The sequence below is a fragment of the Seriola dumerili genome, unplaced genomic scaffold (assembly GCF_002260705.1).
Source record: "Seriola dumerili isolate Sdu_G_001 unplaced genomic scaffold, Sdu_1.0 BDQW01000322.1, whole genome shotgun sequence".
NCBI lineage: Eukaryota > Metazoa > Chordata > Actinopteri > Carangiformes > Carangidae > Seriola > Seriola dumerili.
In genome coordinates, this window is record NW_019174577.1 from 555572 (window position 1) to 576980 (window position 21409).

Below are 21409 nucleotides of genomic sequence, written 5' to 3' on the forward strand. Positions count from 1 at the left end.
TCTAGCAAGTGTGGGCATAATTTAGACAACAGGTAGATTTGAAACTTGTCCCCCGAGCCCACATCCAAAGCAATCAAGGATGGGCTTTTCTGTGGTCGCAAACCGACCAATCTGCATGAAGAACACGCAAACTTGATTAGAGTTAAGGTATACTGCCAGCTTAAGTCCTGTGTTAATCTCTGCTTACTTGGGCTGGACAATATGACTTCAAATCAATATCACGATTATTTCAAATTTTTACCTTGATTACAATTAATTTAAATTAATAATTTAAACGATTAATTTGGCGCTCATCAAGCTTTCTCTTTTTTTTGAGGCATGCTCTCTTCATATTCGACAATGTGATTGTGTCCATGTTGCATGTACCGCTGTGTGGTAGTCGTGAATGATAAAACCAAATCAGGACCTTTTGACCTCATAACTCACGACTGAAGAGAAGGTAGCATTGTTTTAAGGATACAATTCATGAACACATGCATTGGGGAATGTGGTTTTGATCCTTTTCCGGTTGTTTGCTCAGCCCTACTTGGACCCCTGTCATGAATTCTAAAATTATGTAGTAATAAAACGTGGATGTACATTAAAAGGTCATTATCCCCGACAACTGACCTTGCAAAATCTAGAGTTATCTGTAAGATCACAAGATCACACACATAATATAAATGGATTCTGTTAAAAGGTGGGATACATCTATGAGGGAAAATACTTTTTTTTTTAAGAAATTCAGTCTGACTGTAGAAAATGTTTTTTAAAGGTCTGCATGTCATTCAAAAAACAGAAGTGCTATATGAAGGTTATGGTGACAAATGTCTACAAGAATTTCACTTTCACTTTCTTTGTGTTATCTTCACTAGTCTACCAGCTTTTATCCTCCCACCTCCACACCTTTCCTCATTCTCTGAAACACACACTCGTACGTATGGTTGTGTGTTCGCACATACACACGAACAAAATCTCACTGCAATTCTCACTCTAAGAAGAAAGTCTATATGCCTAAAGAGTTATTCAGCTCTTCCACTGCAATCAGATTGTGTTGGTGATGGGAGCTGACTCGCAACCAAAATAAATAGATAGAATGGAAAAAAGGCTGGGAACAGCAGTTTGCTAGCAACGCTGTGAACCAGGTGATCCAGTGCAGGCAGGGACGACACCAGCCAAAGGATTAATGGTCTCAGGGGAAGCCAAGGTAAGCCTGCTGCTCCTGCTTGACATCTTTGTACTTGTAAGAGCACAGAAATTAGCCAGGCAATGCGGTGAGTAATGGCCAGGGTACCTCCATCAGTCCCATTTAACAATGCATGCAAAGCCAACAGAGGAAAATGCAGGGGGAAAAAAAAGTAAATGTTCTCTCCTGGGCATGTGTGCGGAGTTGCGTAGAGCAGTTTATCACACAAGGCCTAGTGTTGTGAATGCAGCAGCAGCATTACACTCATGTCCTGTCTGTTTAATTACATACACTAGCCATATAGATCAATGTTTTCCCTTGATTTCTTTTGACAGAAGTAGAAATTGCACTGCAAAAATAAATAATTGACTGAAGAAACTCATACTGCACATTATGCTACTATGTTACTAAGCAATTGAGATAAATAAGATGTCTCAGACCATTCTAGTGTTGACCAGTTTTGAACTTGTCTAGCAATGTCTATAGAGACATTATCATCCTACAGGAACACCCAAGTGGAACAGTGTTTGAACAGCAGGGTGCTTGTGGGTCTGCACGAAGGCTGACGTACAATTATCAGCCATTATGACTCACAGTGGGAAATGATACAGATGATGAACAGAAACTTCTCAAACCCCTCCTGTAGCTGAGTCCACTTCTCCACTGTGCACAAGTTTGTCCGCTCCAGTACCATGGGCCTATGACACTCCAAAGATCACTACAAGAACTTTGTATAATTATGCTTTCAGTGCATCTTTCTGACTCAGAAAATGTTGTTATTATTTTATAAATTTTCCTGTTCTCTTCTTTGCTTTAATTTTGCAAAATGTGTGATTAATCCAACTGTAGTTCAGGCACTTAATCTTTGTTCTTAGAATTCATGTTTTATTTGTTTATCATTTAGTTTATGCCCTGCACAAACTCACACTGCAAAATATTTGTGAACTGCTTTTCAAGTTTAGACACTATTCAGTGGCATGTTCTGCAGCTGCCTTTTGAAGTGTGATTTAGTTATTTTAAAGTTAATGCCCTTGATACTTTTTCACCTCTTGTATATCCTTGCAACAGCTGAGTATTCCCCTACCAGCCTCCGTTCTGCCTAATCCATAAACAATGATGGGGGGAAAATGTATTATGTATGTATTTTCCAGATAGACATAGAGCTATAATAAAAACCAGGGACAGCACATCATGATGAGTGCCGACAGCAGTCCAGAACTATGTGGTGCTGGGCCCCTCCAGATGTTCACACACTGTATCATACAGACACGGGCACGCTCTCCCCACTCCACTCAGCAGAGACTTATGTCTCAGCACACACCAAATGTCAGTGACTCATAAGTCAGATGGTATCACAACATGCTCAGAGTTTGTGCATGCGAGCACACGCCTGGCACACACACAAATCCTTGTTTTACTATAGTTATGGGGACTTGTCATCGACATAAAGCATTCCCCAGCCCCTTACCCAAACTTTAACCATCTCAACTGAGTCCTAACCCGAACCTAAAGGTAAACATAACTCTAAACCCAACTGCTGACCCTCAAACAGCAGTTTAAACTTGTGTGGTTCAGCACCCAAAACGCTGTAAGACCCAACATCTACAGTGGGCTCCGGGTTTTTGGACCCCACAAATGTAGTAAAACAACACACACACACACACACACACACACACACACACACACACACACACACACACACACAGCAAACATCAGGGTCTATGTTTAGATATGCATTTCCATCTTATTTAGAATAATATAGTATATAAATAAATGTATATATTTCATCTTTCAATTTTTCCTGACACCCAAGAATGAATCCATATTTCAATCTGAATCCATTCAGCAAAATATTCTAGTTGCAAATACACTAAAAGATTCTGGATATGAAACATTCTTATGATTTCGACTTTGGCTGCACCAAGGTCATACTTGCTGTGAAAACAAATTGTATCAGATTCATATGTACAAAAGGAAAAAAGGTGGAGCGGCACCTCCTAATCCACAGTGTGGATAAATTTGTAAGTGGATCTTGGCAAATTCTTCATAAATCTGCTTCCCAAGGGCAACCCTCTGCGACAGGACTAAAATATAACAACCAGCGGCACAGTTATGTGGAAAAATGGAAAAAAGAGAGTAATTTTTCATTTCATTGCTGTTGTAAGCAATTGCACTTTAATAATAGCTGTCCCCTACTTTTGAATGTCTGCCTTATTAACTTGAACAGACAATGGGTCATGTTTGTAATATGAAAACTTTGTAATAGCTAGCCAAACAACAAAGCTACAATGTCCCCCTTAAACAACATATTTTCAGACAATCTGTAAATCTTTTAAATGCTCCAAAGAATGACACAAGCTTCACTGTCCTAACCACAAGTCACTTCCTTCTGAATGTTTCATTATCAATTAGATAGAAACCATGCGCCCCAACCTTTTTCTATTCCAAACTTTCCCAAAAACATACCCAAAAAATCCCTTCTGTGAAAACTACTTCCCCAAAGCCCACAGCCCACACTGTCTTTCCACTCTCCTTCCACACCTGCCACATGGGACTGAGCCTTTCTTAGTCTTGCATGAGAGCCAAGGAGGTTGAGAATACAGAATCCTTCTTGGCAGGGATGTGGGAATGGAAAGGGACGGAGGAATGAAGGGATGAGGGGTGATAGAGGTCTCCCAGCTGTCTAAGACCCAGGCTCGTCCCAGCACACTGGTTCTCACTAATGACCAGAGGCCCTGAATTCCTGCGGCTCCCCTGGGACAACAGCTGCTGCCATCTCCAGCTTCTCTGCAGGCTTTGAAGGGGACGTGGCAGCAGTTGAGCTGGCTGTGCTCATGCCTAGCAGAGCAGCAACTCAGGGATGGGGACAGACAGGCTCGTTGTGCCAGCAGGGTGGCTAAGCCTGCTGAAACCCCATCCAGCCAATTACTCCCTCCGAATGCCAAGCCGGCTCTCTAATGGAGAAACTGGGGACCACGCGCTGTTAGGGCCTCTCACAGGTTTACAGGTTTTACAGGTAAGCAGTAACACTCCCACTTCAGGTCAAGCATTTTTTCTGTCCATCCTGACAGTTAGGACTAAATGGGGAGAAAAGCTCAGTTTGATTCTTTCCAAACCAATTTGTTTAAAATGACAAATTCCTTTTAGAGCTCTTGTTTCTCTCTGTCGTCCATCCACTCACACATAGCCCCTGGTTAGGCTTACCCTTTAGACTATTTGCAGAGAGAGAAACTGCTGTATAGAAAAGTAGTGAAAATGGCCAGGCTAGAGGGGGTGGACGCCTATGGTTAGACCACCTAATCATTCAGTTCACGTTCCCGCTGTTCAGATAAGCAGCACAGTGCCTCCAGTGAGCCTTCCCTCCATCGACGGCATACATATACTTTAACACAGCTAATTTGTGCAAGTCTTGCAGCACTTGCACACCATTTAGAGATACACTTCAGATTTCACTAGAGACCCAGTGGACCGTATGGCGGGATGGAGGTCAGAATAAATAGAGCTGCTACAACCCAGGAGAAATAAAATTTAAAATATGTATTGTTTCAGCAACCATTGTTCTCTGTGCAAGCTGTTGAAGTGGCAATCAACATAACTGTGACTTCAAATGCGCTGTAGCAGCCGTTTGTAAATACAGTAAATACAGAACAGTTTTCCTCTGCCTCACAACCAACACAAAAACTTACATCTAATTAAGTCCTTTCATTTAATGTTAAAGAAACGGCATTTTCTACACAACAGAATAAAACAAACTGAATCAGAGAGAAATATAGAATTATGAGCTGGGAAAATTCTTTTTGTTTCATGTGACAGCTTCTGGACTGTTCTTTTTTCCTCTGTGTTTGCAAAACAATTTGTGGGAGTCCGCTCGACCAACTTTACTCTAACAATGCGTTATCAGACAGAGAAAAACAAGAGAGAATCAATAGGACCTGTGGTCATGTATAATTTGCAGGGCCAGCACCTGGCTGCCAACAAATAAAGATTTTTTTTTCCTGCATGTTGCATTCAAGGATATTGGACAATTTTGTTGGAGGTAGGCCGCTATCTTCACCAAATTCTGGCTGCCGGTCAGCTGAAATGATTGAATCTCAGGAAGCTCTGTGGGTTGCACTGTCCCCATGTAAACAGGAGGCCTGAATGTGTTCTTCACACTTCTTTGCCTGTTATGTTTATCTCCATGCACAAGCTCAGCTGAGACACACAGACAAACTGCACCTTGTAGAAGTCATAGCCAAACCACACTGACGGTAAAATAAATCTTTTTAATTGCATGGAGAGTAGTGTGTGATTCTCAGCAGTTTTTCTGTGTACAACCTTCTTAACCGTGCACTGTGTGATCGTGTGTGTGTGTGTGTGTGTGTCAGGTTGGTTGGCAGGCTCTGAGGCTGCCTTGGCTAGTCAGAGAGCTCTACTCCCTGAACCAGCTGGGCCCTCCTGCCCCCCTCCAAAGCAGTCAGTGCAGACCACATGGTCTCACCCCCACTCTGAAAGGTGCCATTCAGCCTCACACAGCTAGACACACACACAGACACATGCTAGCAGACACAGATATACTGGGCACCAAAGCCGTCACAGAGAAATATTCAAAAACATCTGCTGCCCACACACAGCAAACTAACCTGCTCATTCACAATAATTCTCATCTAACAAGCCAGAAAAAAACATATACATCATCCAGTGTCAGGAATTACATCAATGTGAATGCAGTATTAGTTATAAGCCAGACTTCACATAAACTGCAAGTAAACCTCTTAGCTGGCTATCCCACAAAGTCCTTTGTAAATATTTCATTGTATAAATACACTTCATTAAACCTTTTGTTCTAATATATATTATTGTAAATTATGTATTTACTGAATGAATTCTGTGTCTCCATATCATAATTTTACAATTGATACTGTACTGTTGATACTGTATGTACTGTAAAATAGCATGTCTTTTTCTCTTCTGTTAAAGGAGATTTTCCTCTCCGATTATAAATCCCCAAAAAAACAAAGTTATGATTTTGGGCTACACAAATAAAACTGAGTTTCTTCAGTGAACAAAATGTTTGTTAGTAGCTGGTCCAAAATATTAGATTCTACTATGCTTCAGCATGACTTTATACAATGCTTAAACCGGCATTTGGCATTTTGTCTTGCCATGTTTATTTTGAATTTATGTTTATTTTTCATTCATCCTTCATTCTGCATAACTACAAATTCCATTAGGTAAAAGGTAATTGTAACTGTAGTATTTGGTCCCTTCAGTTGCGTAATTGAAACATGCTGTTTTTTGTATAAAGGCCATATTAGTGCTTTGCATTGTCAACACTGTTATTCTGCAAAACAGGTGAACTTTTGAACTGAGCCATATTTGGCAGAGAAGCTGTTCGCTCTCGACGTTTGTTCTATCAGTCTCTGTGGATGAGGTCAGTGAGGTGGACAGAGATCAAGAGATGTGTTGTGGAGAAAAAAGGCAAAGAGGAGGAGGAGAAGTACAAGAGCAAGATGTTGGGAGGTCCAGGTCACATGGTGGGCCCCAGGACTGTGTGGTGGAGGTAGCGCACTTCCCCTGAGCTACATTTACCCTTTAGCTGCATGCGGGCCGAGTGGACAGAGGTAGGTGGGGGGTGGGGTGGGGTGGGGGGGTACACTGAGGGAATAAGAGAGAAAGCGAGACGAGTGAGCTGGAGAGAGAAATGTAGCAGGGAATTCTAATGTCAGATCAGAGCTGAGCTGAGCAGCAAGGAGATTTCTCCTGCCAGCAGCGTACGAACATGCATCAGTATCAAGGGTAAAATATTGTGATCTTTGATTATTCCCTCTTTCACCTTTCATTAATGTCATCCAGATAGAAGGCAAGCAGCTTGACATGCACACACGAGCGAAGAAAGGATTTCACAGACACACTGGGTGAGATAGTGCAGGATTTTGACAGAACCCTTTGTTTCCTCTGTGCTGCTGCTGTACATTACTTCTCTGTAGTTGTAGGTCACATTCATTTCATACTGAGACAGAGCTATCTGTCTGTCTGTTTTCAGCTTTTCATGTTCTGTTTGTGGGCTCATGTAATAAGAAGGGAAAGAAGCAATTAGTCGTCATCATGTGCAAAAAATACAGAAAGGACAATATTAAGTGGGTTTCTAAAATCACACATAGTATGAAAAATTCACACACACACACACACACACTACAGAATGTGGTGGACAATAAAGAGGGTCAAATTTTATTATTTCTGATAATATAGCTATATATATATATAAAATAGTTATCAGTGTATGTCAAATATATGCAAAATCTCAAATAAATAATAAACTGTTTTCCAAAACAGTGAAATGAGTCATTCTGTTACGTGTTACATGTGTAAAACAAAACCCACTTCATTTTGTCAGTTTTTATTACAGCTTTCTATGAATTATTAATTTGGGCAAAAATGAATTTGTAGAACTATAATGATAATGATAAAATCATAATAAAGATATGATTCGGATTAAACAAGATAAATGATAAATATGATAGAGAACTCTTGCCGAGTGCTAGATGGGGATGTGGTAAAATTGTCATGGCTGGGTCTGTATGTTGTTTATTTTAATGGAATCAAATGGTACAAATAAAATCCTGTTTCACTGTCGTGCAGGGATCCCATTTCTCCAGATAAATAATTCAGATTGTACATGCTGGGAGGCCAAGAATAGATTCCTAAAATAACAGGAGGATGGAGGGGACAGGAGGAAAGAGGACGACAACTATCCGAGGGGGCTGACAGCCAGCGAGACGGGGATTTCGTCATCCCTCAGCATTTCAAACTCCAGTCTCTCCTTGACCTGGGAGAGGGAGCATCTCCCGATACCACTGCTATCATTACACCCACCATGCAGCCAAAAGACGCCGTTCTCCTGTCTTACGCCTGATAGGCCCAGATTTAACATGTTCCCCCTGTCATTGGCTGCTGCCCCTGCTGTCAGACTGGTCTTGTTAAACTGAGCTGCTATAGATTAAGAGGCCTGATCAGATTAGGATGCCAAATCGCAGCGCAATAGTATCCCTCACTCCAACAGTCAGAGTGGGATGGTTGCAGCAGTGCTTCAAGGTTTCACTTTAACATTCAAGAATCAATCCCCGCTTCCAATCCTGCGTATTAGGTTGATGTGTGCCAGCAGTTCAGGCAGGCAGCTGTCGAGGGCTGTACCTTTCCCTAAAGCACATTGTGCCTGCACAGCTCCCCGATTCCCTGATAACATTAATGCCAGGCACATGTCCCTGAACTACTCCAGACATTTTCTTAATATTAGAGTTATAGACTGGCCTCTTTTCTTTGCCCCGACCAAATTCCTTGAAAAATCTCCCGTGGCTTTTAAGAGCAACACAATATTGACCCACAATATCTTCCACATCAACAACAGCCGAGCTATTCGCTTCCCTAATGGTAGGAAAATCAATAGGTAACGAATGGGCTTATTTATATTTCAAGCGATGATGTGTCATGTTTTGGGTTTTGTGACAAGTTTATTGCTGTAGGGGGATACTGAGGATGCAAGAAAGAAGATGTGCAAGGAAAAAAAAAAAACAAAAAAAAAAACACTACTGTGGATCTGTATCAGCTGTTGTCATTCCACAAGGAATAACAAGTGTTCCAGATCTCTTCCTTATCAAGACATTGTGCCACCTCTGTCATTTGTCTGAGTCCAACTCAGTAGCTAATCTAGAACGAGAAGACAGTCTGGACCCTCAGATCTTCCCCAATAACACCCTGCACTATCAAAGTGTTCTTTGAAGTTCATGTTCTATAAAACTGGCTCACGTGTCAGGTCAGAGTTCCTGCAGCTGAAGGTACAGCAGCCATCTGAAGCCTCATTCTTCCTTCTATTATTCCCCAATGCTACTTTGGCTGCCTTTGTATTCTTTATCAGAAGCCCTCTTCATGTTTTTTTTTTGCAAAGAGACAATCAGGATGGCCTGTGTTTGGACCCAAAAGCCCCTAAGAACTGAATTGTCTGGGGATACGCTTATTAACTTCTTTGCACAGAGAACCATTCCCCAATCATCCTTGACAATGCCAGCTTGCCTGATAGACTCATCAATGAGAGGGGGCCAGGGGAAAAGTCAAGAGATTACAGAAAAAAGAATACAGGAGAGCAAAGGCAAACAAAGCACACATTAAAGGATAGGATAAACCTGATACAAATAACAGCGCAAGCTTTAAGGGATCTAGTGAGAGGGTAAGGTTAAAAAAAAAGGAAATACAAACTCCCATCACAAGTTACCATGAACCATGGCAATGCCAGGGCAGTCAGAGCATGACCATATCAACACTTGGTACTTCAGGTGGCAGTGCTGTAATCATGACTCAGTCAGGAATACACACACACACACACACACACACACACACACACACACACACACACACACACACACGAATACTTATGCATAATGTTGAACCACTCCTCCTTCCTTCATGCACCAAAGCAAAGGTTACCCCAATCATCTTTTCGGCTGCTGCAGTTTTACAGCCCCAGAATGACTGCTTCTCTCTCCATTACCTCTGCACTCGTTTGACTGGCAGATGGGTGGAAAGACGGTGGATGGAGAGTGGGCGGGTGGGTAATCATGGGGCTGTGTGTCACAGTGCGTGCGTGTTCGCAGCACTATTTGTCGTCTCAGCAGGTGAGACGGAAAAAGGCAGGTGCGACGTGGCTGGGCCTAATTTAAAAGCCTCTTTACGGTGCCCACTGAACCAACGTTGGCATTCCCTAATGGTGCATCACAGGCGCGTCATTCCTGCGCTGTTCGTCGCCATCCCTATGTCCTATGTCCTTGTCTGTTGTCATTGCTTTAATAGCTGCCACAGCTTAAGTCGCAGACAAAATACGCTTGAGAATACATAACCAAATTTCTAACAGATTCAATATTCTACTAAGTACTGTATTTTGTGGCCTGCAGGAGTACTAATCTGTATAACCCACTGCCTCCACATCTGTGCTTGGAGCAGGTGTCCTTTCCAGTCCAATGGTAGCATGACAAGGTGATTTAAGTGAATGGCGTGGACTGACAGTGAGAGAGACAGAGGGTGATATGAGAGGCTAATGGAGTTAATATGCTGAGATGGAGAGATAGAGGAAAGGAGAGGTTAGATTGGAGGGACAGACATGGAGAGCTACCTGAATTACAGATACTGAATCTGAATGCAGATCTAATTTTACACAGGTTGTTTTCTCCTTAACTTTGTTTCTTGTTTCTTTAACCTTCTGCTGCTGAAACTGGTTTATACCTGCAGGGCTTAAATGCTCTCAAAAATCTGTTACTGTCACCGTGCATGTATCTAATGTGCAAGATTTTGATTTTATATTTTAAAATATATATTTAAATATATGTGCTGGCATTTTCATTTATCGGGAGGAGGCTTATTGTCATTATTTATTTTCAATTCTCCCACACTAAAGTGCTCCGCCAACATTTTCATAGTAAAGTTGTAGTGTGTTGTATTGTGTAAACAAAAATAAAAAAAGTGACGGCATTGCATATATTTTGAGTTCTCTTTTATACTGACTGGAAAGGCATTTTCTTTCTGTCCATATCCTGAGGTGGAAAAAGCTCTTGTTTTCTTCTTCCCTGTCTCTTTCTTTGTCATCACTTATTTCCCTCGCCATTCTTTCTCTTGTGTTTGCTCTGTCTCTCATTTTCTATTTGTCACTCATGCTCTTTTCATGTCCCCACTCATGAGAGATCCAAGGTCATTTTCATATAATAGCAACCACAGAAAACTAGAATTTCCGCCTTGCGGTTGTATGCCTCTGTAAACCAGTCAAGTTGCAGGAAATATGGTCACAACCTCCCCTTCTGTTCCTGAGTTACAGCGTTGAATAATGACCAAAAGTGTTTTCGCAGAACATAATGATGTCACAGTGAAGTTGACATTTGACCATTTGGATATAAAATGTCTTCACGCCATCATTTTATCCTTTGTTATGGCCAAAAACTTCTTTTGTGAGGTCACACTGACCTATACCTTGGACCACCTAATTCCAATCAGTTCATATTTGAGTTCAAGTGAACATTTGAGCCAAATTTGAAGAAATTCCCTCATGGTGCTCTTGAAATATCGTGCTCACGAGAATGGCACGGACGGGCAAACTGAAAACGCGTTTGAAAAAGCAATCGCACTGAAAAACAATATGAATGTGTAAACACAGTCATAACCTTGTAAATACTGAAAAGCTATTTATTAGATACAAACATCTATTAGCTTTCAACAACTAACAACTGTAAACTTCAGTATGGCTTCTGCTCACAAATGCATATCTGATTATTAGAGCCTGCATGAGCGTGTTTGTGTGTATTCAAATGTGCCGGCGTTTGTGCCTGAGCAACAATCATTTTTGTTTCCCTCTTGTCAGTTTTTGTACACTCCAAGGCTCCTAATAGTATTTGGCCTCTCTCAGTGAACAAACAGGGCATTTTTTATTCCACATGGAGTGTAGGGAGCAAAGGTCTCATAAAATTAGGGCAGAGAATTCAGCGCTGGGAAGAGGCCAGGCAGTGAGGAGACAAGGGCAAGCTCTATTGTTGGGCTGAAAATGATCAAACCCTCTGACAAATATCTCACTAAGATTCTATCACCTGTATGAATAATTGTTCCTCCGTTGTATGCTGTAAATACAGACTTCAGAAACCCAATACTGCAAACCATCACCCCTGTCTATCTTATTTCTAAGAGTGTGTATGTGTGCGTGTGTGTTCATTTCCTTGTCTGCATGTGCCTCCAGTCTGCTTTAATCTCCTTCCATCTGCTGGTGGACCTCCTCTCCCTGTTCTGAGGCCTGCCGTGCCCCGCCCGATCTGCCAAGCCTGACCTCACTGTGCATATATATGTGTGTGTGTGTGTATGTGTGCGTGTGGTGGGTTGCTTGATGAGCCTGGTTCCTTATGAAGTGGTGTCATTAAAGCAGAGAGAAGGAGCAAACGGGTGATTGCAGTGATTTGGCAGAGGTTGCATAGACTCTGTCCTCCAATCAGAGCCTTCGTCTGGCCTCTCCAGCTCCACTGCAATCACAGAGCACCAAGTCCACAGAGAGAACACACACACACACACACACACACACAAAATCTACACCACAGCCAAAGTATGGGCTTGTCATTGCCATTATCTGCTTACACTGTGAATACACATACAGAAGATGTCACATCAGCAGGTCACCATCAATTTCTAACAGGGTTGGAAAAAATGTTTTCAATTAAAATGAACTGCACAAATTTTATGATTACTTGCACAATTAATAATATGTTGAATTTCTGTGTCAACACTTGTTTAACTCAGAAATCTGCAGGAATCCTATATTCACAAAATTCAAGTTAAGGAGTAAGAAAAGGCCCTTGGAAGAAGCAGAATAAAACTTGATGCTGCTGTTTTCACCTAATGCACTACACACACATTATTTGAAGTGAATGGAAATGAAATGGCCAATAAAATAAAAAGGTTCACAAAACAAAATGTAAATAATCCAAGTCTTAAAAAGCTCAGCTTTCTCCATGTAACCGCATACATTCTAAGCAGGTTAGCATTAGAAAGCCTCTTTGCTGATCTAGCATGCACTATGAATAGAAGGTACTATGAAGTAGAACTATGAAGTAGTGTTGGGAGATTATTACTTGCAATATCTCAATCGTCCACAAAGACCTTACCGGCAGGTAATGAACAGTGAAACATAACTGTCAACATATTTACTTTCACAGTCCACTGTACTGAACGATAGGTTGCATAACTGCATAATGACATTTAAGGACATCTCACAATGCTAATAATGGCCCATTTTGATATGACAAAACCATTTAGTCTTTGTCAAAATATCTAGTATCAATAATATAATGTCACAGTAAGATATAAGATAATATATGTATTATGCCTCTAAAACTGACAACTCAAACATTAAAGTGCCATATTTATGTGGTGGAGAACCTAGGACTCCTTATTGTCAGTGCAATTTGGACAACTACTAAGTAACATGTTTTGATGTTTTTAATGGGTACAGAGAAAATCGGCACGAGAACAAAAGGGGAACAAAGAGAGCGAGAGAGAGAGACAAAAGGAGAGAGAAAGAATTATAAAGTGTAGAGAATTGAGCACTAAATTGATCTGTAGTCTGTCTGTCCCCAAAGAGAGGTTGAGGTGCTGTAATGAGAATGGCAGACCAGATGCATAGAGGGGCCGTCTCTTCCCCATCTCCGTCCCTCTCTGAAAGAAGACAAGTTTGTTTCTCAAGGTGATTGTTGCGGTGATAAGGGAGAGGGTGTTATTAAGGGTGACAGCGGAGGGGCTGAGAGGCAGTGGCTGACTGGATAACCTTGTCCCCATCCCCGCCTCGCTTCCTTCTGCATGAGCATCTCCACCACTGGCCTGCCCTGCCTGCTTGCTCGTCTGAACACAATCTGCTGGCTGGAATTACCTCCCGGCCTCAGGAAAACTAAACATGATTTCTGACCTTTCCTTTCTGTGTTCAACAGTAACCTTTGCTGATCCGCCTACGCTACGAGACCATCGCAACGAACTAGGGACGGAGAGGATGTGTGTGGGGTTTTTTTTTATTAAAAAAAAAAGAAAGAAGGGGAATGAGGATGACTGTGTGTTTACCTGAATTTATCTATGTGTGCATATTCACAGGCGAGTATGGGGGCAGATGCAATGTCTGCAACACTCAAATTCATGCAACTATGACCAATCTACAATGTCCAGATTTTGCTGTCAGTTCTTGTCATTTTTGAGTTTGCAGTGTTGTAAGTCCCAGATTATAAGGTGTTTTTGTTGTTTTGTCTACCCTATGCGAGTTGCTGCTGCTTCCATATGTGTATGTGCAGACTGAGTGTACCAAAGAAGTTGCAACAATAGTATATTTTGTTGGAAAAAAAAAAAAAAAAAAAAAGTACGAGACACTGTGTTAGCAGAAATACTGCATCTTTCAACTAGCTGAATTCATTACATCATCACTCTGCGTTCTCTTCCTGTTCTTTGCCGTGTCAGCAAGTTTTGCATTGGTATTATCATCAGTAGTTTGTTAGATAAGGCTAATTGATCTCCACCTACCCAGTGTATTAGCGAATTGTTGTGATCTACTTCTTCCACTGACTCTGCATAACTGCTACAGCCTCAGCACAATCTGACCCTCAGGAGCAAAGTACATCCCTATAGAGATGATTTCATCATCTCTTTCTCTCCCCTCTGTTTGTCTGTTGCTCTCCTGCTTTCTCTCCTCTTGTCTGTCTCCCATAAACCCAATTCACCCCACCCCTCCCCTTCAAAATAACAAACTAGTTTGTGCTGATGTGAGGGTAAATTTAAGAGCTTACAGGCAGAGTGACCTGAACATCCCAGACCAGCTTGCTGGAGTTAGCTGACTGAACTCTGGGCTAGCAAAGGCCTGTGTATCAGTATTGTTTGTGTAAGAGCACCAGAGGGGATTTGGACAAGGAGTGCGAGCTCTGAATGTGTGACCCACAGCTGGCCTTACCATTGGATTAGCTCACCCTGATCCCCACAACCTCTGAACATGCTACCTACTATTTCAAGATCTCTCCATTTATGCCCAGCCAAGCACATTGTGACCAGTAATCTATAGTTTTCCTCTCTCCAAAGGGAGAAGATATACTGTTCAGCTCTTTGCTTTGCCCCTGCTGCCCCTCCCTCTCGCTGGTTTATCCACACTTTTCTCTGTTTATTTTGCACTTCTCTTCCTCTCTCTCCCACTTTTAGTGTCTCAGAACAAATTCCCTTCTTTCACCTCTCTACTCTCACCATCCGTCTTTACTCCCCTCATTCCTTTCCCCCTAACTACCCCTCTCTCCTACATTCCTCCTCTCTTTTCTAAAGGGGATCAGTGGAGCTTAGAGGCCTTCCTGCTTGGTTCATTACTGAGCTGCTCTGACATGGGAGCTCGTCTCTCTAGTAAGAAAAGGAGAACGCCACTGATGTTTAATACATGGACCACTCTGTTGTCTTTTACGCCAGATAAATTCATCATCAAAAACTGAGCACAGAACAGCAACAGAGCATGTAGCCCTGTTCTCTCAATCTAGATTCCCAATCTTTCTTTCTTTTTTTTGCCCTCACTCTCCATTTAACTTATTGCCTTTCTCTCTGTCTCTCTCTCAATCTCCCCCTCTCTCTCTCGCTCTTTGTTCCGTCACGTTTCAGTGAACTGGAGCAAACCTTTTCATTGTCCTTCAGTTGGAGTAAACACACAAACACAATGCAACGTTGCTGGTTGGCCCACAACATGGAACACAGCTCCTGCAAAGAATAGTGACCCCTTCCATTCAGCATATGTGTACACTGTGTGTGTGCCTGTGTGTAAATATGTAACATATACTGGACATGGCCCTGTGTGTGCACACGTTTTCCTAATATCATGTACATCCAATTTCCCGCTGCGTGTGTGTGTTTGCATGAGAGAAAGAGAGAGAGAGAGACTGTGTATGTGTGTGTCAGAGCCTTATGGGTATGTATGTGTTTGCCTGTTTGTCCTCTCTGTGTGGGTGTGTGCGTGGGCGGCAGGCCTGCCTTGATAATGCCAGAGCCTGTTTCTAATCCAGGCCTCCTCAGTGGGCTGTAGCTCTAGCTGTGCCAGGCAGGCCTGCTGCAACACCAACAGAGCCCCAGCTGACAGCTAGCCTGCTCTTCTCTGCTTCCTGGACAATCTCTGAGCTCAAAACTTTAAAGATGGGTTAAGGTGGGAAATGAGAGGAGCCATGAAGGGATGGAAAAATGCACAGAAAACTATTTAGCCTGTGAGTGCAACAGGTCTTTTAAGATGAATAAAATAAAAGATGACACAAAAGAGAAAATCAAATGAAAGGGTAGTCTTCAAAATAACAGGAAACAAGCAGGAGTAGATAGTAATGGTGGACTGCTAGGGGGGAAGCTGCTGGCAAAGGGTTTAGTATGAAATCAAAGTGGTTAAAGCTGATTTATCCTGCGTAAGGACGCCAAGCCCTCTAAGGAGGTGCTGAACAGCCCTTCACAAATGAAATATCAGCAGCAGTCAGTGCCAGTCATCAGTGCCACATGTGATGGAAAATCAATCTATTTCATATCAGGGACCTGAGAGGAGAAAACGAGAGAGACAGGTCCCTGCTGCCTCCACGCTGCGCCTCTTTAAAAGTCTCCCCAACACAAACATCCCAGAATGGTCTGCGTCATCAGTGACGGAGACATTCATGGTGCTGGTGGCTCAATGTGTAACGGCTGCTGTTCTGCTAGATTAGGTAGGTGATTGGCCATTAATATTCATTTCACAGTGTGTCTTTGCTAGGCGGCAGCAGGGGCTGACAGAGTGTTTGACTGGATTTACTCTACCATATATTTCCCTTTAATTTCTATAGGCAAGATGGTTTACTTGTATGGCCTCAGTGAAGCTACCTAGTGGCTGGATGTACTCTAATGTTTTACCAGTTTGTTCTTAGTGTCCAACACCATAAAGGTTATGAAGAACTCTGCAGGAAAACTGCTCAGTTTTGCTTAAATGTCCAAGAGTCATCAAATATTTAGAAGAATTAGTAAGAAGAATATGTTCTACTGTCTTCCTGTTTGATGACTGGAGGCAGGCAGGTTCATTTTTTACTGCAACAGTAACCAGGGAAAGTACACTGGTCTGGTGTGAGCCTGTCTGGTCTTAATAACAGCAGAGAGTTAGTCCTGGAGGAGCGGAGGTCCAGCAGGCATAAAACCATAGTAACAGGTCTTTCCCTTATGGATGGCCAACCTGGCACAGGTGATCTGAACTGTCCTCCACATAATGAGATTAAGGGACTAATTAGTATGACTGTGTGTTGTAGTGTGACTGTGTGCACCGAGGAATATATGTCCCCTATTGGACTAAAAGTGGCCCCTGAGAGAGCAGGTCTGAGAACTAGGTCTGTCCCTGGTGTCCCTCCCTCCATGAGGCTAATTAATTTTTTTTTCCTCCGCTCTTCTAGCTCCTTTACACCATACTGACTTATAGTCCTGAACTTATTGATCTGGATTCTGGCAACAGCAGGCAAATGCGAATCAAAATAACAAAAATTTAATCTTGGCAGTTTTGACAGTGTGAAATAAGGAGAGTAATGAAATCAAATCCGCTTTAGTCTTTTACAGCAAATAAGAAGCAAAGGCTTGTCTAAGTAGGCCATGGAGGAGCATCAGCAGCACAGTCCATCAGCTAACAGTAGCAAGAGCAGCTGAAGACAGAACCAGATATGGAGAAAACCAAAATTATCTTTGCCAGTGATTATCACAGAAAGAATTAAGGCCAGCAGATTAGAAGCAGAATGAGAATAGGAGATCTAAAAAAAAAAAATGAAGATCAAATCCATTCCCTATCTACCCCTTCCATTTCTACTTCCTAACCCGTTAAAGTCACGCTAGTGTTTGATTGCCCCTGTGGCGCCACTCTGACCTGTTCATTTAAGATGATGTGCAACTCTCAGGTCTGTTCCAGCACTCATTTGTTCCTCAGTGGGGTCCCCATGGCTGGCCAATAAGAGGACCCCATACTGACCAAAGTGCCCTGGGAGCTCTAAAACTGGCCACTCACAACCAAGTAAAGAGACAGCTGAGTGTCATTGTTAATGTGGACACACAGTACCACAATGGCAAAATCAATGGAGCTATAGGAGACATCAATCTTGACAGCACAAGACCCTTCTGCTTGTCTCACCACTCCTCTAAAGCTCTGAATGAATGGTTGAGAAAGAAAGAAAGAAAGAAAGAAAGAAAGAAAGAAAGAAAGAAAGAAAGAAAGAAAGAAAGAAAGGACTGACAGTGATCTTTATTGGCCTTTCCTCCATCCATCTCAAGGGGTTATGCTGTCCTTTGAAGATTGTGTGCATTTGACAGGCAGCCAAGTGGCCAGCCATTCTAATTCACCCGAAACAGACAGAGGTTTTTAGGTAAAGCCTCAGAAGTGCAGCACAGCAGCTGCATGCAGTTGGCATCATTTATGCATTTTCTCTCCCTGCCTGTTTTTCACTTCCAAATCTCTATCTCTCTCTCCCTCCAACAGGATGAGAAAGGCTGAAAACAGCGTTCCTCCTTTAAATAACAAAAAGCCACTCGCTTTGTTACGGGGTGACACATGAGATGCACACCAAAAAATAACAGCAAGGTTCATTGTCTCTGCCACTGACTTGAAGGATGCCTCCTCATCTCATTAACATATATGCAGATAGGCAGTGAGTAAATGAAAGCCTCCAAAAACGGAAGAGATCAAAGACAACAGAATTAAGGCCAAGTAATGAGGATCTTGGCAAGAACCCTGCAAATTTATTGATTGTTTGGCAAGCTGTACGTGCTCCTGCTCCATTTTTCCATCCCTCTATACCATTTACTCTCGTGTTTCAAATGCACACAGATCAGGCAGTGTGGGCTTTAACAGGGCCTTTGCGTGGCGATGGCTACAGAATTGAGTCCAAGCACCATCTAATTTACAGTGCAATGATAATGTACTTGGCATAGGAAACAAGAAAAGAGAGAGCGGCAGCAGGAAAGCCCATCAGAGCCCTACATCCTTTCAATAACACAGACTCTTTAATCAATTACAAGCAGAACAAGGGCACAAGCAGGATGAGGAGAACAAAAAACACAGATTATTCCATAAACCCAGAGGATCTGAACCAGTAACAAATAAAATAAATGTTGGTAGGAGGCGAGATTACAGACTTCTCCAGTAAAATTTGCTACAAACTTTGACAGCAAACCTCTTTGTGTTCGATGTCACTTTATGTGTTTAAAATACATTCAGACACAGTTTGGTTTAAACCATTTCTTAAACTTTGTTTGCAACGGTTGCTACTAATTGCTACAATTATGTATGAAAGTGCGGCAACATAAGAATGAAAAAGACTTGAAGGAGAGATTTTTTTCTAAAAAAACAGCGAACAAGAAATATTGAATTGAGAGCAGTGAAACAGATGAGATCAGAAGGAAAGAATGAAAAGAATTAACCTAGATGAGACAGATGAAAAGGGGAGATGAATAAATGATGAAGAAAAGACGACAACTACCTCCACGGCTCTCGCTGTCAGCTGGTTTCACCTGGATGGGGCGAGTCATCTGGAGGAGAGAGAAGAAAGGGTAACAGAGAAGTTAGCTCTTGCGACTCGGCCTGTCGTTGATACAACAAGCGGCTACAAACTAAAGGTGTCAAGGTCCTCTCTCCCATACTAATAGCGGTTCTGCGATACTGATCAAAGTGCCTTGGCTGGAGAGGAAATCAAAACGCCATCATGCAGCTAAGCTGACTTGTCACTATAGTGTTTCTGCTGCCTGTTATTCAGTGTAAACAAAACAACCCTCAGCTCTCGGTCACACATAAAATAGGGTGTGTGTTTGTGTGTGTGTGTGTGTGTGTGTGTGTGTGTGTGTGTGTGTGTACATTTGTATTTGTGTTTTTTCATGGCAGGTGTATGGAGAGGTTGAAGGGCTGAATATGTGTGTCTAAGTGAGAAATGCAGAGGCAGTCCTAATAAAAGTGAATCCAGCCACAGGAGGAGAGAGATCAATGCAGGCCTATTGATCCAGGCCCTTGGGCTGTGGAGAGTGTCTGGCTGGGAAGGATTCTCTGGTTAGGAGGCTCACTCTAATCCACTGGACCCTGATAAGAATGGCATTGCCTGGATTAGATGCCTCTGTCATCACAGTTTTTGTGTCACGCTCTCCTCCTTCCCCAATTTTACCTCCTTCTTTTTTCATTATTGTTGTTCAAGCTGAACAATTTTACCAGACTTGGACCCGATTTGTTTGGAGGAAAAAGTTTGAAGATGCAGCTGTGATTTACAACATGTTTTTTAACAGCTGCAGCACCATTTCTTGCATCCTCGTCACATATTAGCACACATACTGAATATAAACCCACCCACACATGCATATAATATGCATATACGTACTATAGCTGTATATAATGTTTACAAGATCCCCCCTCCCAATTCAGCCCAAAACAAATAGATTTAATAATAAAAACACACATATTTTAATACATCAGGGGCCAAAAGTAGGAAAATTTTTTTAACAGGATTACCGAAACATAAAAGCAACCTCTTAGACCAGACTCGGCTATTTACAGTAACCCATTTGTAGCTTCTATTTAAGCATCTTTTTATTGCTTGAAACTATTTGCCATTTCCTGACATCCCAGTCAAACCGCTGAACCATTCAGCACTGATATTTTTACACCTTCATATGTATATTTTGTTCCATCGTCTTGTCATGTATCTTTTTTTCAGTTCAATTCCAGAGCAGGGCTGAAAAGGTCAGATTTAAAGACAGGGCAGTCCAATAAAAGCATGACATGTTCAAGGAGAAACACCATAATGGGATTTTAAAATGTCTTAATAACATGCTGATATATGGGGGAGAGGCCCAGGCCCGATTCATTAAGTGCTAAACGTATCCATTTTCACCTTGAGGAACTGAGTAACCTTCCTTCACTGAAATTATTCCATAAATTTACCCATCGTAAATAATAACTAGCAGCGGCTAAGACTTTGTAGGAAAACAGGGAGGATATTATGCTTGTGAAGGTTGAGGTTTTAGCTTGTTTCTTGGCTCGCTCCACATCCTGCTCCCTCCCCATCTACAAGTGCTTTCTTTTCCTTGTACAACACGAGCAAAGTAACCCTACAGTATGCTAATGCCAAGCCACAGGGCGAACTGCTCCACAGCATGTACGGATAGATTACAGAATCAACCGCAACGCTATCGCACACGTGTTCAAAGAAACCTCTGAGACAGAAACACCTCCGAATGGGGGAAAAAAAAAAAAAAATCATCCGCAAGACAAATTCACAGATAACTTCGCAACCCTCTGCTCCTTCACAACAACACAGGAAATCTTTGAATTTGCTTTTGACATGTCAAACGGACAAAAGATGCTTCCATGCTGCCAGCTGATTTTTGTTTTTACATGCACGATGGAGGAGGCCAAATCTACAGCTGAGGCTCCTCTACCATGCTATGATCTCAGCCATCTCTTCAGGGTGCCAGCGTGTGGGAGGCATCTCTCTCTAAAGCTAGTTACTGTTCAGCCTCCAACATGCCAGCTTAATGGTCTACTTATTTGCCTGAAAGCAATGCATTATGGTCCTGAACAGTCACTTTGTCTTTTAGTTTGTTACATTTCCCTCACACACATATGAAGAAAATCATGTCATGCCAGCAGAAATTAAATGCATGTCGCAAAGCAGACTTGTACTATATGCATGCTCACACATGCACAGACATGGTGACTTTAAGTAA

At 42.1% G+C, this 21409-nt stretch overlaps 1 protein-coding gene across 1 annotated transcript in view; it reads right to left on the reverse strand.

Moving 5' to 3' along the window:
• celf5 (CUGBP Elav-like family member 5) overlaps window positions 1-21409 on the reverse strand; it is a 175352-nt gene that overhangs the window by 58824 nt on the left and 95119 nt on the right. Inside the window, exon 3 of the mRNA XM_022759418.1 lies at window positions 19180-19228. Coding sequence (XP_022615139.1) covers window positions 19180-19228 — 49 coding nt within the window. The remainder of the gene's footprint in view (window positions 1-19179; window positions 19229-21409) is intronic.